At 43.3% G+C, this 17,786-nt stretch overlaps 1 protein-coding gene across 5 annotated transcripts in view; it reads left to right on the plus strand.

Moving 5' to 3' along the window:
* The window catches only part of RSRC1 (arginine and serine rich coiled-coil 1), a 322,546-nt gene that overhangs the window by 63,936 nt on the left and 240,824 nt on the right, over positions 1–17,786 (plus strand). For all 5 annotated transcript variants that reach the window (XM_090053020.1, XM_090053022.1, XM_090053024.1 and 2 more), the window contains exon 4: positions 16,742–16,918. In XM_090053020.1, coding sequence (XP_089909146.1) covers positions 16,742–16,918 — 177 coding nt within the window. The remainder of the gene's footprint in view (positions 1–16,741; positions 16,919–17,786) is intronic.

The raw sequence follows: 17,786 nt of genomic DNA on the forward strand, positions 1-17,786 counted from the left end.
GTCATCTGGCGCTTCTGTCTGTTGAGCACCAGTTTTTGGGGCCGGACAGCTTGGCTTTCTTTTACTCATGTTAGCAAGGCACGCCCTCTATCTCACATGCCACTTCTTGCTTTTTCTAATAAAAGGGGGGAGGAGCCTTGATTGTTTACACTTACCCTCACAAGCATCTCAGACGTTTGGTTCCTAGGGCTCTGCCTACCCTTACACCCTGTCCTTATGCCAACCAGGTCTTATGATATAGCTAGGCTGCTGGCCCTCTAGTGGTAGGATGGCACTGTCAGCAAACCAGTTAATTAGTTGGGCTTAGGCCTGGTTAGTTGTCCCAAATAAGTTAAAGAGAGTATATCCCTATCCTTTCTTGGCAGTCTATGCATCTAGCTGGCCAAGCTGTCTATACCTGTGCTATGCACAGGGTGCCTAGTCCCTTCTGCCCTTTGTACAGCCGGTGCGCATCCAGTTAGTCCTCCGTCTCCTGAGTCTGCTTATAAATCCTGTGTCTTTTCCTCTTAGCCCCCTAAAGATGTGGTAGCCCTATGTTTAATATTTCCACCCCTTGATCACAGTTCATTGGGCTTCTATTACTACTTCCAGTAGGGCTAGTCTGGTGTGTCCTTAATTCCAAATAACTAGGGTTGCTGAGCCCAATGTAAGTATAGAACCCTGGATCTCCTTGTGGAATGAACTTACGGTTGTTGCTCTCATTGTTCTGTTGAAGAAAGCAACATCTGTCTGGGCTTCCCACACTGCATCGCTCACTCCTCTAAGTAAGGGTTCAGGTTCCGTGGTCAGGAGGCTCCTCCAAGCCTCTAATTGGCTGAGCAGGTTCTTCCCTGCTCACTTCGCCCCTGCCGGGGCCAGTTCCTCTCAGGCTCCATGTTTCTGCAGCCATGGTCCCAGATCTTTCCTCTTTCTCCAGCTGGTGTGTGGCGTGTTCTTATAACTTCAGCCTCTGCACGCTGGTCAACCTGGATCTGGCAGAAGCTGGTAAAATGGGGTGGTCATGGCATCTGAAGCTCTCCGGTCTGTTCCACCAGTGGCCCTGCAGGTAAGTCGCAGCTCCTGGGGGTGCTCAACAGTGGCTGTACCCCGCCCTCAGGGACCAGCAGGGGTGTGTCTCAGGGTCTTGTCACCCCTGTGTCACTTGTCAGGGTAGTTCCTGCTATGACATAGACCAACTGTATTGTTGGGAAGGACATAAATTAACTTTTGAGTACCTCTGTACGCTTCCTTATTTCAACTTTTTTGAGCTAATTGAGGTTCCCAAAGATGTCTGCAGCCTCAGCAGCCCTATTTCTAGACCCCTTATTCCATGGCAGAGAGCCTTAGATCCTTGACTTGACTGGGGCTGCCAAGGCAGGCAGACTCTGAACATAATGGCAGCCCACCAGACACACTGGCAAGATGTTGCACAAGTTTTCCAGGGTTGGTTTAAAGATGTAGCAGTATATAATTTCCATCCCACAGCAAATTATAGTAGTTTGTATACAACAGCATATGCTGAAAATAAAAATAAAAAATCTCAAAAGATTATTTTTATCTCTGATTTTATAATGAATGTTATCTGTTAGCATATTGTAATTTATATATAATCCTTTTAATATTGTTAATAAGACTACTAAATGTAAAATACATTTAAACAATTTGAAAAAAATAGAAAAGTAAATTATGGCAAACTTATCAAATAGATTGTAAAATTGTAGCTGGTATTCCCTGGGCTAACTTTTTTTTTACTTTTTAACACAATAACAATTGGAATTGCTGTTAATACTACAGCAAAAAAAAAAAAAAAAAAAAGACTCTGACAATAGTCCCATCTGGAAAATCTTAACTTCATGAATCCTGCCATCTATGTTTTCCTTTTTTTATGCAACATACAGATTATTTTTTTTGTAAAAACAGATGCTTTATTACTAATGCATGCATGCTGTGATAGCATGAACATATTAGTTTGTTTATTGATAATTCTAAAAGCAAGCTGTGCATTTGCTTATAATAATACATTCCAGCTGTGAATTGTGTGTGTAGACTGATAAATCTACTCACTAATAGAAAGCATGGCATGATCTTCTATTCCATAAAAAAATTAGGATTTTGTCTTAAAAAAAAGCTTTTATCCATTTGCATTGCTGAAGAATATCAATAGGTCAAGATGGTTTTTCTGTGGGTATAAGTCAGGGGTGGGCAAAATACAACCCACAGGCTGGATCTAGCCAAGTGACCCACCAAGTGGCTTTATCTGGCCTGCAGCAGGTGTCTCAGCCCTGCCCAAACCAGGCACAGAGAGCAGTCTGGGCCATGGTGTGTGCAGCTGGTCCCCCTGCCCCCAGGCACACAGTGGGGCTGGGGCAGTGAGGTAGTCAGACTCTCTGCTTTTTGGTAGCATTCGTGGTGGCAGCTCCTTCCAGCTGCTGCTGCCATTATTGCCACCACCGCTGGACCCAGCCCTACTTCCTGGGCATCTCAGTGGGTCTATCCTGCACTCACTGCTTGGGGTTCTGGATGGAGCAGGCAGGTGGGGGTCTCTATGGAGATTGGTACAGGACTCCAGTGGGCAGGGGATACTCAGCTGGGTGGATAGGATGGGGCTACAGGTGGGCAGGGAGCAGTATCTGGGAGTGGGATGGGTGGGCAGGGCCAGGGCTGGGGTGGTGATAGTCTGGGACTGGGGCCTGGAGCAGAGCTGCAATTCACTCCCCGCATGTCAGTGCAGTGGTCACCAGTTCTGCAGACAGGGGCATGCAGGGAACAGATCATGACTGTGCCCTAGGGCCTGGCCCCAGCCCATCCCTTCCTGCTCCCGGACGCTGCTCCCTGCCTGCCAAGGGCCCCATCCCATCCACCCTGCCTGCAGGTGTCCTGGGCTGGTCTCTATGGAGACCCTGCCCACCTGCTCTGTTCAGCACCCCCAGCAGTGGGTATGGGGCAGATGGACCTGGGATGGACAGGATCAATTCCACTCCCCCGTGCTGGGCTGGGCTGGGCTGGCAGACCCCTCCCCGTCTGCCTTGCAACAGCTCACCAAAGCTCCCTAAGTGGCCCTCCAGTCCAAATAATTGCCTACCTCTGGTATAGGCAGACAAACAGTAGAAGCAGCAACTTCATAAAGCCCATCTGGCCTCCCTGCTGTGCAGGTGGCCAGACCTAATACTGGATGTTCATCCAGAACTGGGTTTGGAAGGGAACAAGTCCTTACTGCTCAAGCCATTTTGTAGTAGTGAAGCAGCTCTTGTCACTGCTTCAGCCTTGAGAGATAGATAAATCTCTGTAAGACTGTATCATCACTTGTGTATGAGGGATGTTTTTGAAATGACCCCTTAAAAAAAGAAAGGTACATTTGTGGGGGATATGTTCTGGAGATGCCCGTGAATGGGAAAATCTGCGAATACTGACAGGGCTCCTTGTCAGACCCCACAGCCGTCCCCTGCTCCCCCCCCCCGTTGTTCATGGGGCTCCTCAGTGCCTGGGGACCGACCCCTTTCCCCCCTGAGCACTGCCGTGACTGCTCCAAGTGCTGCCATGACTGCCTCCAGCAGCAACAGTGGAGAAGATGCTGTCACCACCACCTTCCCTGTCCCCGGGGTTCCCTCGCAGTGCCTGGGGACCAATCTCTTCTCCCTGAGTGCTGCTGTGGCTGCCACCAGGAGAGCAGATGCTGCCACCGCCACCTGTCTCCAAGTCCCCGGTGTTCGCTCTCCACCAGCCTCTTGGCTCTGCCCTCCCCCGCAAATATTTGAATCCGCAAATCCAGAGTTCACGAATAGTGAGGTGTTTCCTGTAAATGGTATGTTTAAAAGATGTTGTCTCTTAACCAGAGAAAAAAGATGTGCTCTTGATTTGAGTTTGGTAACTGAGTAAAATGTTAGTGAACAGAAGGCAGTTTGTAGTCTTTGTCCGAGTTAGCAGGTTGCATTAAGGAGTTCATACCCCTTCCTCTTGCCTCCAAATGAAGATTCGGCAAAAGTGTCTTGACTTCTTTTGACTGGTTGCATGTAGGAGAAGTAAGCTCTCTGTAAGCTGGGGGGAGGGCACTATAAAGTCACTATGAATCAATTTGTTTGGCATTGGAAACATCTTATAATTTACTATTTTTTTTTTAATAGCTCTTCAGATAGGCATGCCTTATACTCACAAGTGGCACAGGCAGCTTCCTTATATGGTATGCAGCATATTGGAGAGGGAACAGGCAGCACAATGGTGAACAGAGCAGGAAACAAAGCAGGGCAGCAGATCAGGCAGGGAGCAGAAAACAAAGCAGCATATTGGGCAGGGAGCAGAAAGCAGAGCTGCCTCTCAAACAGAGGAAAGGGATTGGAGTGGCACTTAGGGAAGAGCTAATTTGTGGCATGCTTGTCAAAGTTTTGCCCCCATTATTTTGTGGGTGTGTTCCTATGAGCAGGAACATGCGTTTCCCTGGGGACAATCAGTGGGGACATAATATGTGCCACTGCTAATTGTCCCCAGGAAAAATCCTTGCACATACGCTCTGGCCCATGGCAAGTTGTTCCGGATAGGGTAGGAGAGGCTGGGCGCAGCATCTGGGCTGGCTGCACCTGCCCTTGAGGACTTTTGGGGGCTGCAGCCATGGTTACTGAGCAGCAGGGAGGCAGGCCGGCAGCTGGATTATGGCTCTGGCCAGTGAGGCTTCAGTTTCTGGTGCTTTACACTGCTGCCGCGTCCGCTGCCTCACTTTTGTAAGGTGTGGGTTTTTTTGACACCAGGATCAGCCTTCGCTCCCCCTGCGCTGCAAATTAGCAGTGTAGAAAGCATGGGTATGTGCAGTGTATAGCACTGTAGATGGGTCTGCAGTGCTGCATACCACATACTTGCCTTATGGTGCTACTCTGACCCACCTTCAGCTGGACTTCAGTGTGGCTAACTAATTCTTTCTTTTTAAATAGGGTACGTAGTCTGTCTAGGAAACTTGTAGCTCCACTGAAATCTGTATAGATTCTAGGAGATCAGAGGGAGGCAGGAGTTGTTCACACAACTATTCTCCTTTCCCAAACTTTATTATTTGTTCTCTGAACTCATGTGCTCCAATCCCAGCCTTCTGTGTAAAGGGCTCATAAGTAAAATAATATAGTTCCAGCCATTCCTTGCAAACTGTGTTGGTCTGGGCTAAGTACAGACAGACAAAAAGCCTGAGGATGAATTAATTCAGTCTTTGCAGGTTAGTCTAAGATGCGAAGTTTGAACCAATAAGCAAATCACTTTTGATTCAGGAAATGTAGCCATATGCCTGCAGTAGCTCAAGCCACAAGCCGGGGGATGCTAGAACACAGCTCTCTGGCATGTAGTCAGCATGGGCTCTGTGTTTGCTGCCTCTTTCTGCTGCCCCTGAGGTATCTGGGATTTGCAGTCCACAATCACAGCAGCAAGACTCTGCAGGGTTGCTCATTTCTTCCTCTTCCTGCTTCCAGGTGCCTCTGGGATTTTTAGTCCGCAGTCACAGTCAGCAGTAAGTAAGCCAGCAGGGCAGGGGCAGCTCTGTACTCGGGGAGGGAGGAGAGGGGTGAAGGTGAGTTTAAACCCCCTTCCTGACCCCAGACCACAGCTGGGGTTTGCCTGGAGGGGCTAGTGAGTCAGCCTTCACTGTGTCAGAGGGATCAGAGGGGCACGGGCAGGGCCAACCCTGCTCTCTGGAGCACTCAACACAGCCCAGTCCAGGGTTGCAGAGCATGATGGCATGCTGGGGGACTGCTTTCTGCTTGAACCAGGAAGAGGTCTGGAACCAAAGTTTCATAAGCCAGTTTGACCTAAATCAGTTAAGTCTGATACTACATTCAACCAGGTTTATCTTAAACCAGTTTCAGTCTTTTTGAAACTAGTTTATGTGCACTGAACTTATGTACTGTTACAGGTTTAAACCAGCTTCTGATCATTTAAACTGGTTTATGTGTAACTTCTGTCCCTAGCCATGGAGATTAGAATTAAGTGCACTAACCGACACTACCATTTTCCTTTCCCCATAGTCCTACATGTATCGAGCCTGTGTAGAATAGAGAAGAGTACTGCAATGTCAGCTGAACTACCCCTTCCACATGGGAGGTCATGCTTTGCAAATGGAGCAAATCCCTAGTCCTCTCATTGCTGTCCATCCTGACAAGGAAAGCAAAGTTGCGTTTGACATCTATTTGTACAGCCAGCTTTAGTTTGCTCTTGTTAGTTATCATTAAAATAAATAAAAACTGATCAAACAGCAACAAATTAAACCCCAGTACTTGGGAGAAGCTTTTGGTTTTGTGTGGCTTGATTGATAAAAGTAGGGAGTTGTGAATATTATGGAGCTTAACACAAATAGGGCTTTCCCACCTTTTTTATTTAAGCATAACACTTTTTCATGTAGGTATGTCTGCATTCTGTAATGGGAACTGAGGCAGACTGCTGATCATTACCTTTTCGGCAGCTGGCTTGCTGCTCATCCACTAAGGAATGTATTTTTGAATGTGGATGACAGGAGGCATCTCAAGCCCGACTAAAATAGATCACTTAATTATATTTTGTATTTTATATATAATTATATTTTGTATTTTATTTATATATATAAAATACAAAATATAATTAAGTGATCTGTTTTAGTCGGGCTTGAGATGCCTCCTGTCATCCACACCCATTTTTTTATATATATATATATATTTTTTTTTGTCCATGGGGCCTTTCCTGTTTCTGGAGTTTCTATCACCATAGTCTTTGAGTACAAATTTCTGTAATTACATTTACTTTATTTAATTTACCTATGGCTACTTGTAACTTAATTTTTCTGAATCCAAAAATGTTGCTTTCTGGCCTTTTTCACTCCTTCTGTTTCCTATTATCAGCTATTTTGTGAAAATCTTTGGCAGGCAGGTGGTCTGAATTTGGTTAGGATTGTGCCCAGCCATTCTAGATTTAGGGAATGCAGTCCTGACCCTGCAAGAGATCAGCACCTGGGTAAAGAGCAACTGCCAAAACCTAAGGCCAGATCAGCTTTATGTAATTCTTGGTTTAACTTGAGCCCAAAGCTTTTCATCCAGATGTTGATTTTTTGCAGGTCTTTTGACACCTCTTAAGATCACATTGTCTGCACATGCTCACCAGGAGATGTATCATTAGTGTATTGTTGGAAGTGAAGCCTAATCTCAGTTTCTTTAAGAGATCTTTTATAGATACTGAAGGCATTGTAGCAAAAATGGGTGTGGTTTGAACTCCTTCAAAAGGAAGAGCAGGTAGACTGTAAGATTTGAGTCTGGATAACTAGAATTTTTGCAAAAGGATTACAACTAAATAAATATATAAGTGAATGTAGTATTTTTCTACATGCCCTACTATCCTGCTGTAGGCTGGTCCTGTTCACTAAGAATTTTTCACAATTTTCAAAATCATGTTTCACCTCTATAATAGTCTCCCTCTAAGTATTGAAATCTTTCCCTGGAAACTTTTAATTGTGCAGTTATACCATTTATAATCAAAAGATTGCTCAATATTGGATTGGTAAGGATGAGGCTAATTATTTGCTGAATCAGAATTTGTATCCTTTATTTTCCCAGTCTACGCAACACTTGGTGATTTATATTTTTGCTCTTATTTGTTATTTCATCTCGCTCTGTTCCACCAAGGATGCCAACTTTATAATTCCTATTATCCCCTCTTTGTTTGCTCCTTCTTCCTTCTACTGTGCCTAAGCCTTGGGCTTGAAACAACTTCCTTTACCCCTGTACAGCCATATTCCAGCTCTCCATTTAAATTCTTGAAATGTGCCCTCTGTCTCAGATTCTAATTCTGCATAATCTAATTTTTATTTCATTTTACTGAAAAATACAAAACTTGCTTTCCACTTCTCACTCTCATGCATTTTTAGATTATAACCTTGTCATTCACTGTTGTAAAGCAATTAACGTGTTTGCATTAAAAAATCATAAGATACTAACACAAACGTCTGCACTGTGATCAATTGTGGTTTTAAGTACTCCGAACTGATACATTCCAAAAGAACTCATCCTGTAAAGCAGGGGTTCTTAACCTTTTTTGTGCCATGGACCCCTTTGGCAGTCTGGTGAAGCCTATGGTCCCCTTCTCAGAATAATGAGCGTCTGTAGACAGGAAGACTGCAATCATGTGCGATCTAGCGGCGGGTCTAATAACTACCGTAATTTTGAAGTAGTGATGAGCGTAAACGATATTTCGAGATATCTGCAACAACTGTAATGTGATATGAAAATACCTGTGATTTCTATTGGTGACAAAGTCACAGGTACTGCTAATACTACTGTGGTTTGTTGCCTACATTCATAATTGAAGGAAATGCTAAATTTCAGTTAGAGGTTAGTGAAAATAAAGATGTAATTTTTTTTCCCATCCAAGTTCACGGACCCCCCTGAAATCTATCCACAGACCCCTTTGGGGTCCATGGACCCCAGGTTAAGAACCCCTGCTGTAAAGTGTTTACTCACTTGTAATAATTCAGTGAAAAAAATACTTCTATTGATATACTGTAAAAGCAATGTGAAACACTCTCAATACAGTTATAATCAGGGTTTATTCCCAAGATGAATATTATTGGTAATGTAACTTTGCTATACTGTGTCTGTTTTTAATCGCATTGTTTTTTTCCTATAGTGACTGTTCACGTCTACATAAATATTAGACTAATGTGATTGTTGTTGTTTTTGAGCTTGTAAGAAGCTAATTGGGATTGTTATCAACCAAGACATTATTTTGAAAAGTGGCATACATAATTTGCCATCTTAAAAAGTTTCAGTTGGGTAATAGCTGTTGTTTGCAAGAAAAGTAATTTGTACCTAACGCTTACCTTCACTAAAACATTGCTCATTTTATTGTCTGAGCCTTTTCTTTTTCTCTCTTTCTTCCTTTTCTTTTAAAATCATTCAATTTCTTAAAGTACATCTTAGTGACAGTTTTCAAATTGTAATGTTTTGGGAAGATTAGATTGTACCAAGGAGATAGATATGGCCCAGTGTCTTAATGCAGTATAATTGGGGAAATACTAAACATCACTGACCTCATTTCCTTTAGAACAATGAAAATTAATAGTTTCACGTTTTATTAGCCTGATATTCCAGATGTAGTGTACATTTAATTAAGTGTAGTTTCCTTTTGGTTATGGTATGTGTATCTGTTTTTTGTCGCAAATTCTTTCTAGTTTTACAGTTTTCCACATGTTTTCTTTCACCGTTTATGATTTTTTCAAAGCAGAGCTATAAGGATTTAAATCACTTTAGCATGCAGCAAAACAGTTCCCATTCAAACAATAAACGCCATTTTAAAAAGCCTTTAGATCTTCTGTCACTTCATAAATATAAATGTATAAAAACATTATGCAGTTGTAGTGCCCACCTGCTAATTAAATGCAGATTTCCTCAAACTTGTTTTAAAATCTGCTTATTTGTTTCAACTCTGTTTCTGTTCAGAATACATATGGCCCTTGTGAAACTAATTATGCTTATGGAGCAGCTGTTAAATTTAGTGCAACTAATTTTATCCAATATTTTACATTTTAATTGATTACCTGTGAAGAAATTAGCAAATTAACACTTATTGTGCAGTAACTGAATGGGCTTTTATGGATACTTTCAGTTTTTACAAGTGGACTAAGTGTTGATGGAATAAAGACATTTCTTAGGTTTTATATAGGAAAGTTATTGGTGAACCTTGATTATCTGGTGTGAGAATTTAGGGATACTGAGTGATGCCAAGCATCTGTGTGTTCTGTAACTTAGACATGAAAAGCAGATTGGAAAGTAATAGCTTTTTCACAGAATTTTGGTAACATATGGGCTTATCTGGATCTAAGAACTCTTTGAAGATCTTTGAACTTGACTAAATGACTTAACCTTTGGCATGGTGGGTGGGTGGTGTATGTGTGCATGCATGTGTTTGGTGCTTTTGAAGGAGGGGTAGGCAGTCTATGCTCCATCGTGAGTTTTTCTCATATTATTATTTTTATATTTTGAATATTTTAAGATTTGAGTTGCAATATTAAAATAATTGCTACCTTTTTAACTTTGCTATAGTATAAAATAATATTAAAATTAGTTTACTAGTCAAATGAAAAATATTTTTACTCTTCATAAAATTAAAATAGAAGTATTTAAATTATATTGGAAAACTTCACCTGCAGTAATGTTCATTAATGGATCTTCCTTTTACTCTTGCTCTGTATACTTTGCTAAAATCAATTTATCATATAACAAGTATAACTAACTTCATGAAATAGGCCATCTTTATATTGGGCTAGGTTTTGGAGTTATAAAAAAAAAAAGCTGAAAAAATGGTCAGTAAGCAATGTAGTTCATAAGGATAGCAAAATTTAGTAAAATTCAAACAAGTCTTATTAGCTTTCAGATAACATTTTATTCAAAACCCATAAATTGCCAGTGCAGCTTGTCTTATGATGAATGTAATGCATTTAGTGTGCTTTTAATTTTCAGTTCTTCATAAGCTTATAAGTTTATATTGGCATTCTATTCTCAAGACCATATTAACTAGTTTTGTCAGTTTTGTGATAGGAATAAGATGGGTAGATTCTTATTGCCAGGAGTCGTGTTTGATTCAATGACCAAATTTTAAAAAATGTTAGGCTTTTAAGTGAAGGGTGAAACAAGACAAATTTAATGAAAAAATGAAAACAATGGTTTCTGAAATGAAGGTACACTGTGTAAGCTTTAGGCCTGTGTGAATAGAGAAGTATTTGATTCAGATTTGGAATCAATTTGGCCAACTTTGTCATTTTTTGGTAGATTTGGATGAAAACAGCAGGGATGGTAGCCCCTCTGAGGGCATGAAGCCTACCAAGTTTCAAGGCTATAGGTGCATGGGTTTCTGGGAAACTACCTCAAATTGTTCAGAACAAAACTCGTGACATGTGACTTTGTGTGTGTGTGTTAAGGCACAGAGAGATGAAAACAGCAGGGATGGTAGCCTGCAACAGGGGGCCTTCCTGGTGTTGGTTAGATCTCCACCTGCCTACCTGTTTCTGGGCCAGCCACCTGCCCCTCTTGTTCAGGCAGAAACCACGCACAAAAGGGACAGAAAGGCTGCAGATAGAGGCTTATATGCTGTTTCTGCATCCCTCTCCCTGAGCACTGTGCTTGGAAGGGTACTCAGGGAAAAATCAGTCACTGACCAGCTACAGATGTTAGTCTTTCTCCCCCTGCTCCCTCTCCCTCTCCCTCTCCCTCTCCCTCTTCTCAGTTTCTGTTCCTGTGAAAGACTGCCTTCCAAATCTCTGAATCTTTGTCTGAATCTTCTGATGGGGTGCTAAATGCTGTGTTATCGACTCCCTGCTGGCTCCCTCGCTGGTCAGAAGGAGTGAGGTGAGGGGAACCCCACCCTAATTGGAGCATCCTGCTGGGGCCTGGCCAGGCCAACCCTCAGCTCAGCACATTGGAAGGGAGGGCTGCTGTAGTGCCCCCTGGCTTGTAGCCTGAGCCACTGTAAGCATGTGCCTGCATTTTCTCAGTCCAGTGGAAATGTCTGTACACTTGCAAACTGGTTCAGCCTAGCCAGGTTAAACTAACCTGCAAAGATTGAGTCAGTTCAGGTTCAGGCTTTTTGAATGTCTGTCCCTAGCCTAGGAGAACATTATTTATTAGGCATGTTGCACTGGCATTGCCTGGTAGCTGAATGTAGTACTTTTTTTCCTTTTTTGCTCTAAAAATAAATCTGTATCTAGGAACATATAGGAAAAAAATGTATTTTGCGTACGAAGTCAAACACTTGCCTTTTAGGAAATGTAATGCAGTTTCAGACCAAGCAGCCTTATTTCTGTCCCTAGGTATGTCTGGTGATGATCTTTTACACGGTCACATACTGTTGTCCAACAGATTTAGATAAAATGTAAAGGTTATGCCCTTTCAGAATTTAATTAAAGAGGGGTGTAATAGATTGATATGCTACAGGACTACATTGGGATTCATAGTTTCACTTTTGAATGGTTGTGGTTGAACCATGCATACTGTGTTGTGGAAAAGCTGATGAGTTATACTAACAGGTGGATTTAATTAGCTTTAACCAAAGATTGGAGCCTCCCTTAAGGATGAAGGAAATTGGCTATGGTCTGGGAAACTGTGGTCCTGCAGGGATAGAGGGAAAGCTTAGGCTGTAGTTTATGCTGTGGGAATACTTATCAATAAAAACAGTCCCCAGGATGAGAATAACTTTCAACTTCATACAGACTGGCTGCACTTTATTCACCTCTTCAGTGGAATTTGGGAACTTTACCAGTTTGTTTTTTTCTTCTTGCCTTGGTACAAGTGCACTTTATTGAGTTTGTACTTTTCCCAAGACACTAGAGTTAATCCTTTTTGTTTTTTAAACATTGCATTTTATGACCAGAAGTGGTAAAGGATTCTCACTTTCATGTCTTATGTAAAAGTTTGTTTTCAGCCCCACCCTTCAAACCATTTCTTCTTTACTGGAATCTTCCAAATACAAGCTCGGCTCCGTTCACTTCATGAAATCCTAGCCCAGAGTCAGCTTGACTAGCCTTAATCCATGATTCTTTTACATTAAACATTCTTGTATTATACAAAGTTAGTGTTTTGCTGTAAGTAACAAAACCAACACTTTTTTTTTTTTTTTTGAGATAATAACATACTCTTTGATTTGTATTTCTAAGATGTCTCAAAAAAAAACCCGTTTAGTTGTTGCTGCTGCTGACAGTGCTGATATACAGGACAAAATAGTAGTCTTTGCTGAATAAGGGAACTTAAGATAACCAGGGATCCTGGTTTTCTCTGTTTTAAAAATTACAAATTCTCTGATAAAAATGCAAATTCTGATTTAAACCCCCTAAAATCTGCAATTAAAACGAAATGCCACTATATCCATAGAGAGATCAATTAAATGCAATGCTTTATTGATATATTTGCAAGTTCAAAGCAATCTTCAAAGCAAAGTTCAAAGCCTCAGTCACTATAATAAAATATATTCTAAATACCTACAAATTTTGGTATTTGATTTTGGGTTTTTTATCATGGAAAATTGGAGCTCTTCCTGCCTTGTTAGCTTACCAGGATGCATATCCAGGCTCCTCACTTCCCGCCCACAGCCTCTCAGTCCAGCCTCACTGTGGGGTGTGAGGGGCCACAGTCCCCACCCCCTAGCCCTGCTAGAGGAGGCTTTAAGTTGCCAGGGCTATGGGGCTAAGGACCCGTGTGTGCAGTCCCCTGCCCCTGCAGCAGCACCCAAAACCTGGCAGCTGCTGTGGTGGTTTCCTTCCCCCTCCCCTACGGGTGGCACAGCTAGAGTTGAGCTGGTGGGGGGTGGGGGGTTGTGGTCTGCCCACTGCGGGTTTGGGATCCCTGCCCTGCTTCCCTCTCCTTGGGCCTCCATGGTCCAGCAGGTGGGACCCAATGTAGCAGGGCTGGGCAGGGAAGCTCAGTGTTGTCACTGGGAGCTCTATGATACCCTGGCAAGGTACACCTTGCCTGCCTGGCTGCAGTGAGGAGCACAGTTCCACACTGCCATCCCTGCTGCTGCTGGGTGTGCAGGGGGCACCTCACCAGGGCAGCGCAGGGCTTGCAGAGGCAAGGGGCTCCCCTGTCCAGCTCCTCTGGGCCCTGCTGTGCCAGGTCCCACTCACTGGGCTGTGGAGGCCCCAGGGGGAGGGCATCAGGATAGTGAGCCCAAACCTGCAGTGGGCAGCCTGCCCCTACCCTGCACACAAATCACCCCCTGCTCACCCTGGCAGTACACACGGCAGTGGGGAGCCAGCCTCACCCCCCCGCCCCATCCCCAGACAAGCTGGCCACAGCTCTATCCTGCTCTCCGCCAAGGCCCTGTGGCCATGCATTACCTGGGTACCAAGCCTGACGCACCACCCAGCCGGGGCACCAGTCCCAGTTCCCACCTCCTTCTCTCTCTCCCAGTGGGGGCCTCAATCCCCCCTCATCCCATCTCCACACTTACCTGTGAAAGCTGGTCTCCAGGCTACCCCTAGCCATGTGAATGCATGAGCATGCACATACATATGGTACCCCCTGCCTGACTGCCCTCCTCCCATTCCCTGCAGCCCCTTGCAGGCTGGAACTCTGCCAGCTTGTAGAGAGCTCTTTGCAAAAGTGAAAAATCTGTGTTTTTTCCCTTTTTCCATGGGAAATGGAAAACCCTGATCCCTGAATATGACTAACTTTAAAACTTTGCAGTTTCCTCTTTAAATTTTTTTCTGTAGCTAGGGACAGACATTAAAAAAGCCTAAGCCTGAACTGATTCAGTCTTTGCAGGTTAGTATAACTTGCAAAGCTTGAACTGATTTGGAGGTGGATGGACGTTCCCTTTTCATTCCATAAATGCAGGCACATGCCTGTGGGGCTCACAGCAGGGGCAGTGTGGAGATCTTGGGGAGAGCTTTGGATCTCGATCCCTGAACTAGCAATAAGGCATGATTTAGATCTGATGTTGGATACCACAATCATGCCTCCTGCCTTGCATGTGTAGCCTGACAGGAGGCTTGATTGTGCGGATCTCACATCAGATCCTATCACATGTTTACCTGAACATCTAAAGGGGTCCTCTAATACAGTTTGCTGTTGGCTTCCTCCTCATTCTAGTGTGATGGCAACAACTATTCTCTTCTCCCAAAATGGCTAGTCAGGTTTTGGAAGAACCATAAGGAAAACTTTTTTTCACTCTCATGAAAGCAGTAGTCTGGGCCTGGTGAGAAGCAGCCCTATGCTGTATTGAGAAGGCATTACTTTTCTGCATGTTCTATTTAAATATTGCATTTGCTGGATGTTTTATTTTAAAGCAATTTATTTATTTTATTTATATTGAATGATAGTGAAGTTTTGTAATGTATTATTTCATGCCCACCCACCCCAGTATATTCCAGGGGTTGGCAGCATGTCTCAAGGCCCAGATCTGACCCTTGGAACTCAAGGGTTTGCCTGTACCTGTGTTGCCATAACTTATCCCAGCTCCTACCCCACTCCTTGGCTGTGTGGTCTCAGCTTCCAGCCAGTGGGGGTGAGGGGTGGGGGCTGCATCAGGTCTGGGGAGCTGCAGGTTATGTCCATACTGCCATTGCTTTTCTCCACTCATTCCTCTTCACCCTCACCTTGTAGCTGCTCCTGTGCTGCTACGATTTCTCTCCCCTTGCCCCTGATATAGCTCCTTTCTGCCTGGCCTTGGTCCAGGCATAGGAGCTATTTTGGGGCCTTCTAGCTGCCCTTTGCTTTGGTGCCTGTCCTTCCCGCTTCTCCCTCCCTGTGACTGCAGTGCAGATGTAGCTTTCAGCCCATAGGGAGCTATGGCTGGGAGGTACGGAGGAGTGGAGTAGAAAGAAACAGTGGCAATATGGATAGTGTGTAGCTCCCCAGGCTTGTTGCAACCTCCCACCACTTGGAAGCTGAGCCCACATGCAGCCAGGGAGCAGGGGTGGGAAGAAGAAGCCACAGTACGGTCACAGCTAGCTGACTTCAGCACTGGTACAGGAAAACCTCCCCTCCCCACCTCTCTTCCCTCACTATGGCACAGTTGAAAGCATCTCAAGGCACCCCAGGGTGCTGTGGCATCCTGGTTGGGAATTGCTGGTTGTGTGCACACATTGAAATAATCTTAATTCTTTCAGGTTTGTTACCCGGATAAAGAAACTTATCCAGAGCTGCATTTACAGACATTTGGATCCCATGTCCCTGAAGTGCTGACACTATGCAGCCTGGGGGTGCCCTGTGGACACATCTTGGCATGCTCTGCAGACTTCCTTAGTCTACCTGGCAACAGATGGCAGCAATGTTTAGGGCAGCTTTAGCAGACTTCCCATGGTCAGCTTGTTTCCCTGCAGCACAGTATGGGGATTGTGAAAGAGGCATGTTCTGCTCCTTGCTGGAGCAGTCCAAGGAGCGATATGATCAAGTGGGGTGTGGGATGTTGGAGGACCACGTTCTCTTGTGAGAAAAGCCATAGCATGTGCAGACATTTGTTCTCCCAAAAGAAACTTTCAAGAGTTTCTTAACTCTGGGTGTTCCCAGGTTATTTTTCTCTTGGAGCAGCCATTTTTACTTTAGGAGGAAAAGCCTGAACATCTGTACATTTAAGATTTTCTCCTGGGAGAACAATGACATTTAGGAATTATTTTCCTAAATGATCTACACCAGAGGTTCTCAAACTGTGATCCATGGACCACCACTGGTCCATGAGCTCCATTCAGCTGGTCCGCAGAAAGGTGACCTAAGGCTAAAGCTGACAAACATTTACACCCGACTTCCTAGAACCTTGCTCAAAAAAACAGGCACAGCCATTGCATTAGAAAGGTAAGACTACTGATATTAAAATATGAGTTGTGTGCTTTGATTTTGTAGAACAAAAAAAAGTTTAAGTGGTCCACCGAAACCCTCAGCAATTTTCAAGTGGTCCATGAAAAAAAGTTTGAGAACCTCTGATCTATATCATAGCTATATACCCACTTATACCTCAAATGATTAAAACATTTAAAAATATGTTAAATGAAATCATGACTGTCACTTTGGTTATGATGCTTTAAACCAGATATATACTGGAAAGCTGATTTTGTTACTTCCCACTTGAATATTCCCAAAAAACTATACTTTTAATAGAATTCCTCTAATTTTCCAATAGCTGTACTGATACTGGATTACTTTTTCAGGTGCTTTGTCATTTCTTTACATTTAAAGAGTTTAGGGACAGATCATTTGTACTGTTTCTGAATATTCTGGCATGCAGTGTAAGTAGAAAACCTCCCCACAGTCGCTGAGTTTAAATGCTGTGTAAATGTTTTCCATAGGTCACGATCAAGACCTCATCAACGTTCCTACAGTCGAAGTAGTGAAAGATCTAGTCATAGAAGAACTCATAGCAGGTCTCGTGAAAGAGAACGTCGCAAAGGCAGAGATAAAGAAAAAATGAGAGAGAAGGAGAGGGGCAGAGGGAAAGAGAAGGAGTTGTATAGCTCCAAGCGTGGGTAAGTGAGATGACAAAAATCAAATTAATTCATTATGTCAGTTAATGAAAACCAAGAAAATCCTTGCATTGCTTTTTGTATTACTAACAATCAACTTGCTAGGCTATGTTTGTACTTTTAAAATATCTTCATTGCATATGCTTCAGTGTTTAAAAATGTGTATTCATAAAGTCTATTTGTTTAAATTTCCCATTGTTTGGGAATGACTTCACTTTTACTAGCTATATGTAGACATGTGTATATTCATCAATTAAATAAGCTATTTAGTATAATTATGTATTTTCTTATAGATTGAAAAAGGTTATAATTAACAGGTAAAAAAATTGAAGGGAGGATTGATAAGGAAAGAGGAAGTAAGGCCCTTCTCTACATATAGTTTTACTATTTATCACTTTTTGTTTTGAGATAATTTTTTTACTTGGTTTCATCCATGACATGACTATCCATGATAGTGTAACTGTTGGTAGCAGTACCTCAGGGTGCTTGACTGCACTTTGCAGTACCTATTGCATTTTGCTGAATCGGTTTAAATGTGGATTAGGAGTGTAATAGCTTTAATTTTATGCACAATCTCCATGAATGTTGAAAGATATAGACCACAACTTCCTCTGTGGTTCTAGGGTAGTGGTTTCCAACCTTTTTTTGCCGCAACCTGCTGCTGGGGCAGTGTGGTGGCGGTGGCCCCGGGGCAGGGCAGGTCCTGGCACACGGCACGGCTCGTCCTTTGTGCGCAGTGCTGCTGGCGTTGCCCCCGCGACCTTCATTTGGGTTGTGACCTGAGTTTGGGAACCACTGTTCTAGGGCTTTGGGTATATCCGAAACTTACTTCAGGTTTGTGTCTATATACAAAATATGGGTGTAATATGTA

This window comes from Crocodylus siamensis, chromosome 6, assembly GCF_052110815.1.
Source record: "Crocodylus siamensis isolate JL-2025a chromosome 6, ASM5211081v1, whole genome shotgun sequence".
NCBI lineage: Eukaryota > Metazoa > Chordata > Crocodylia > Crocodylidae > Crocodylus > Crocodylus siamensis.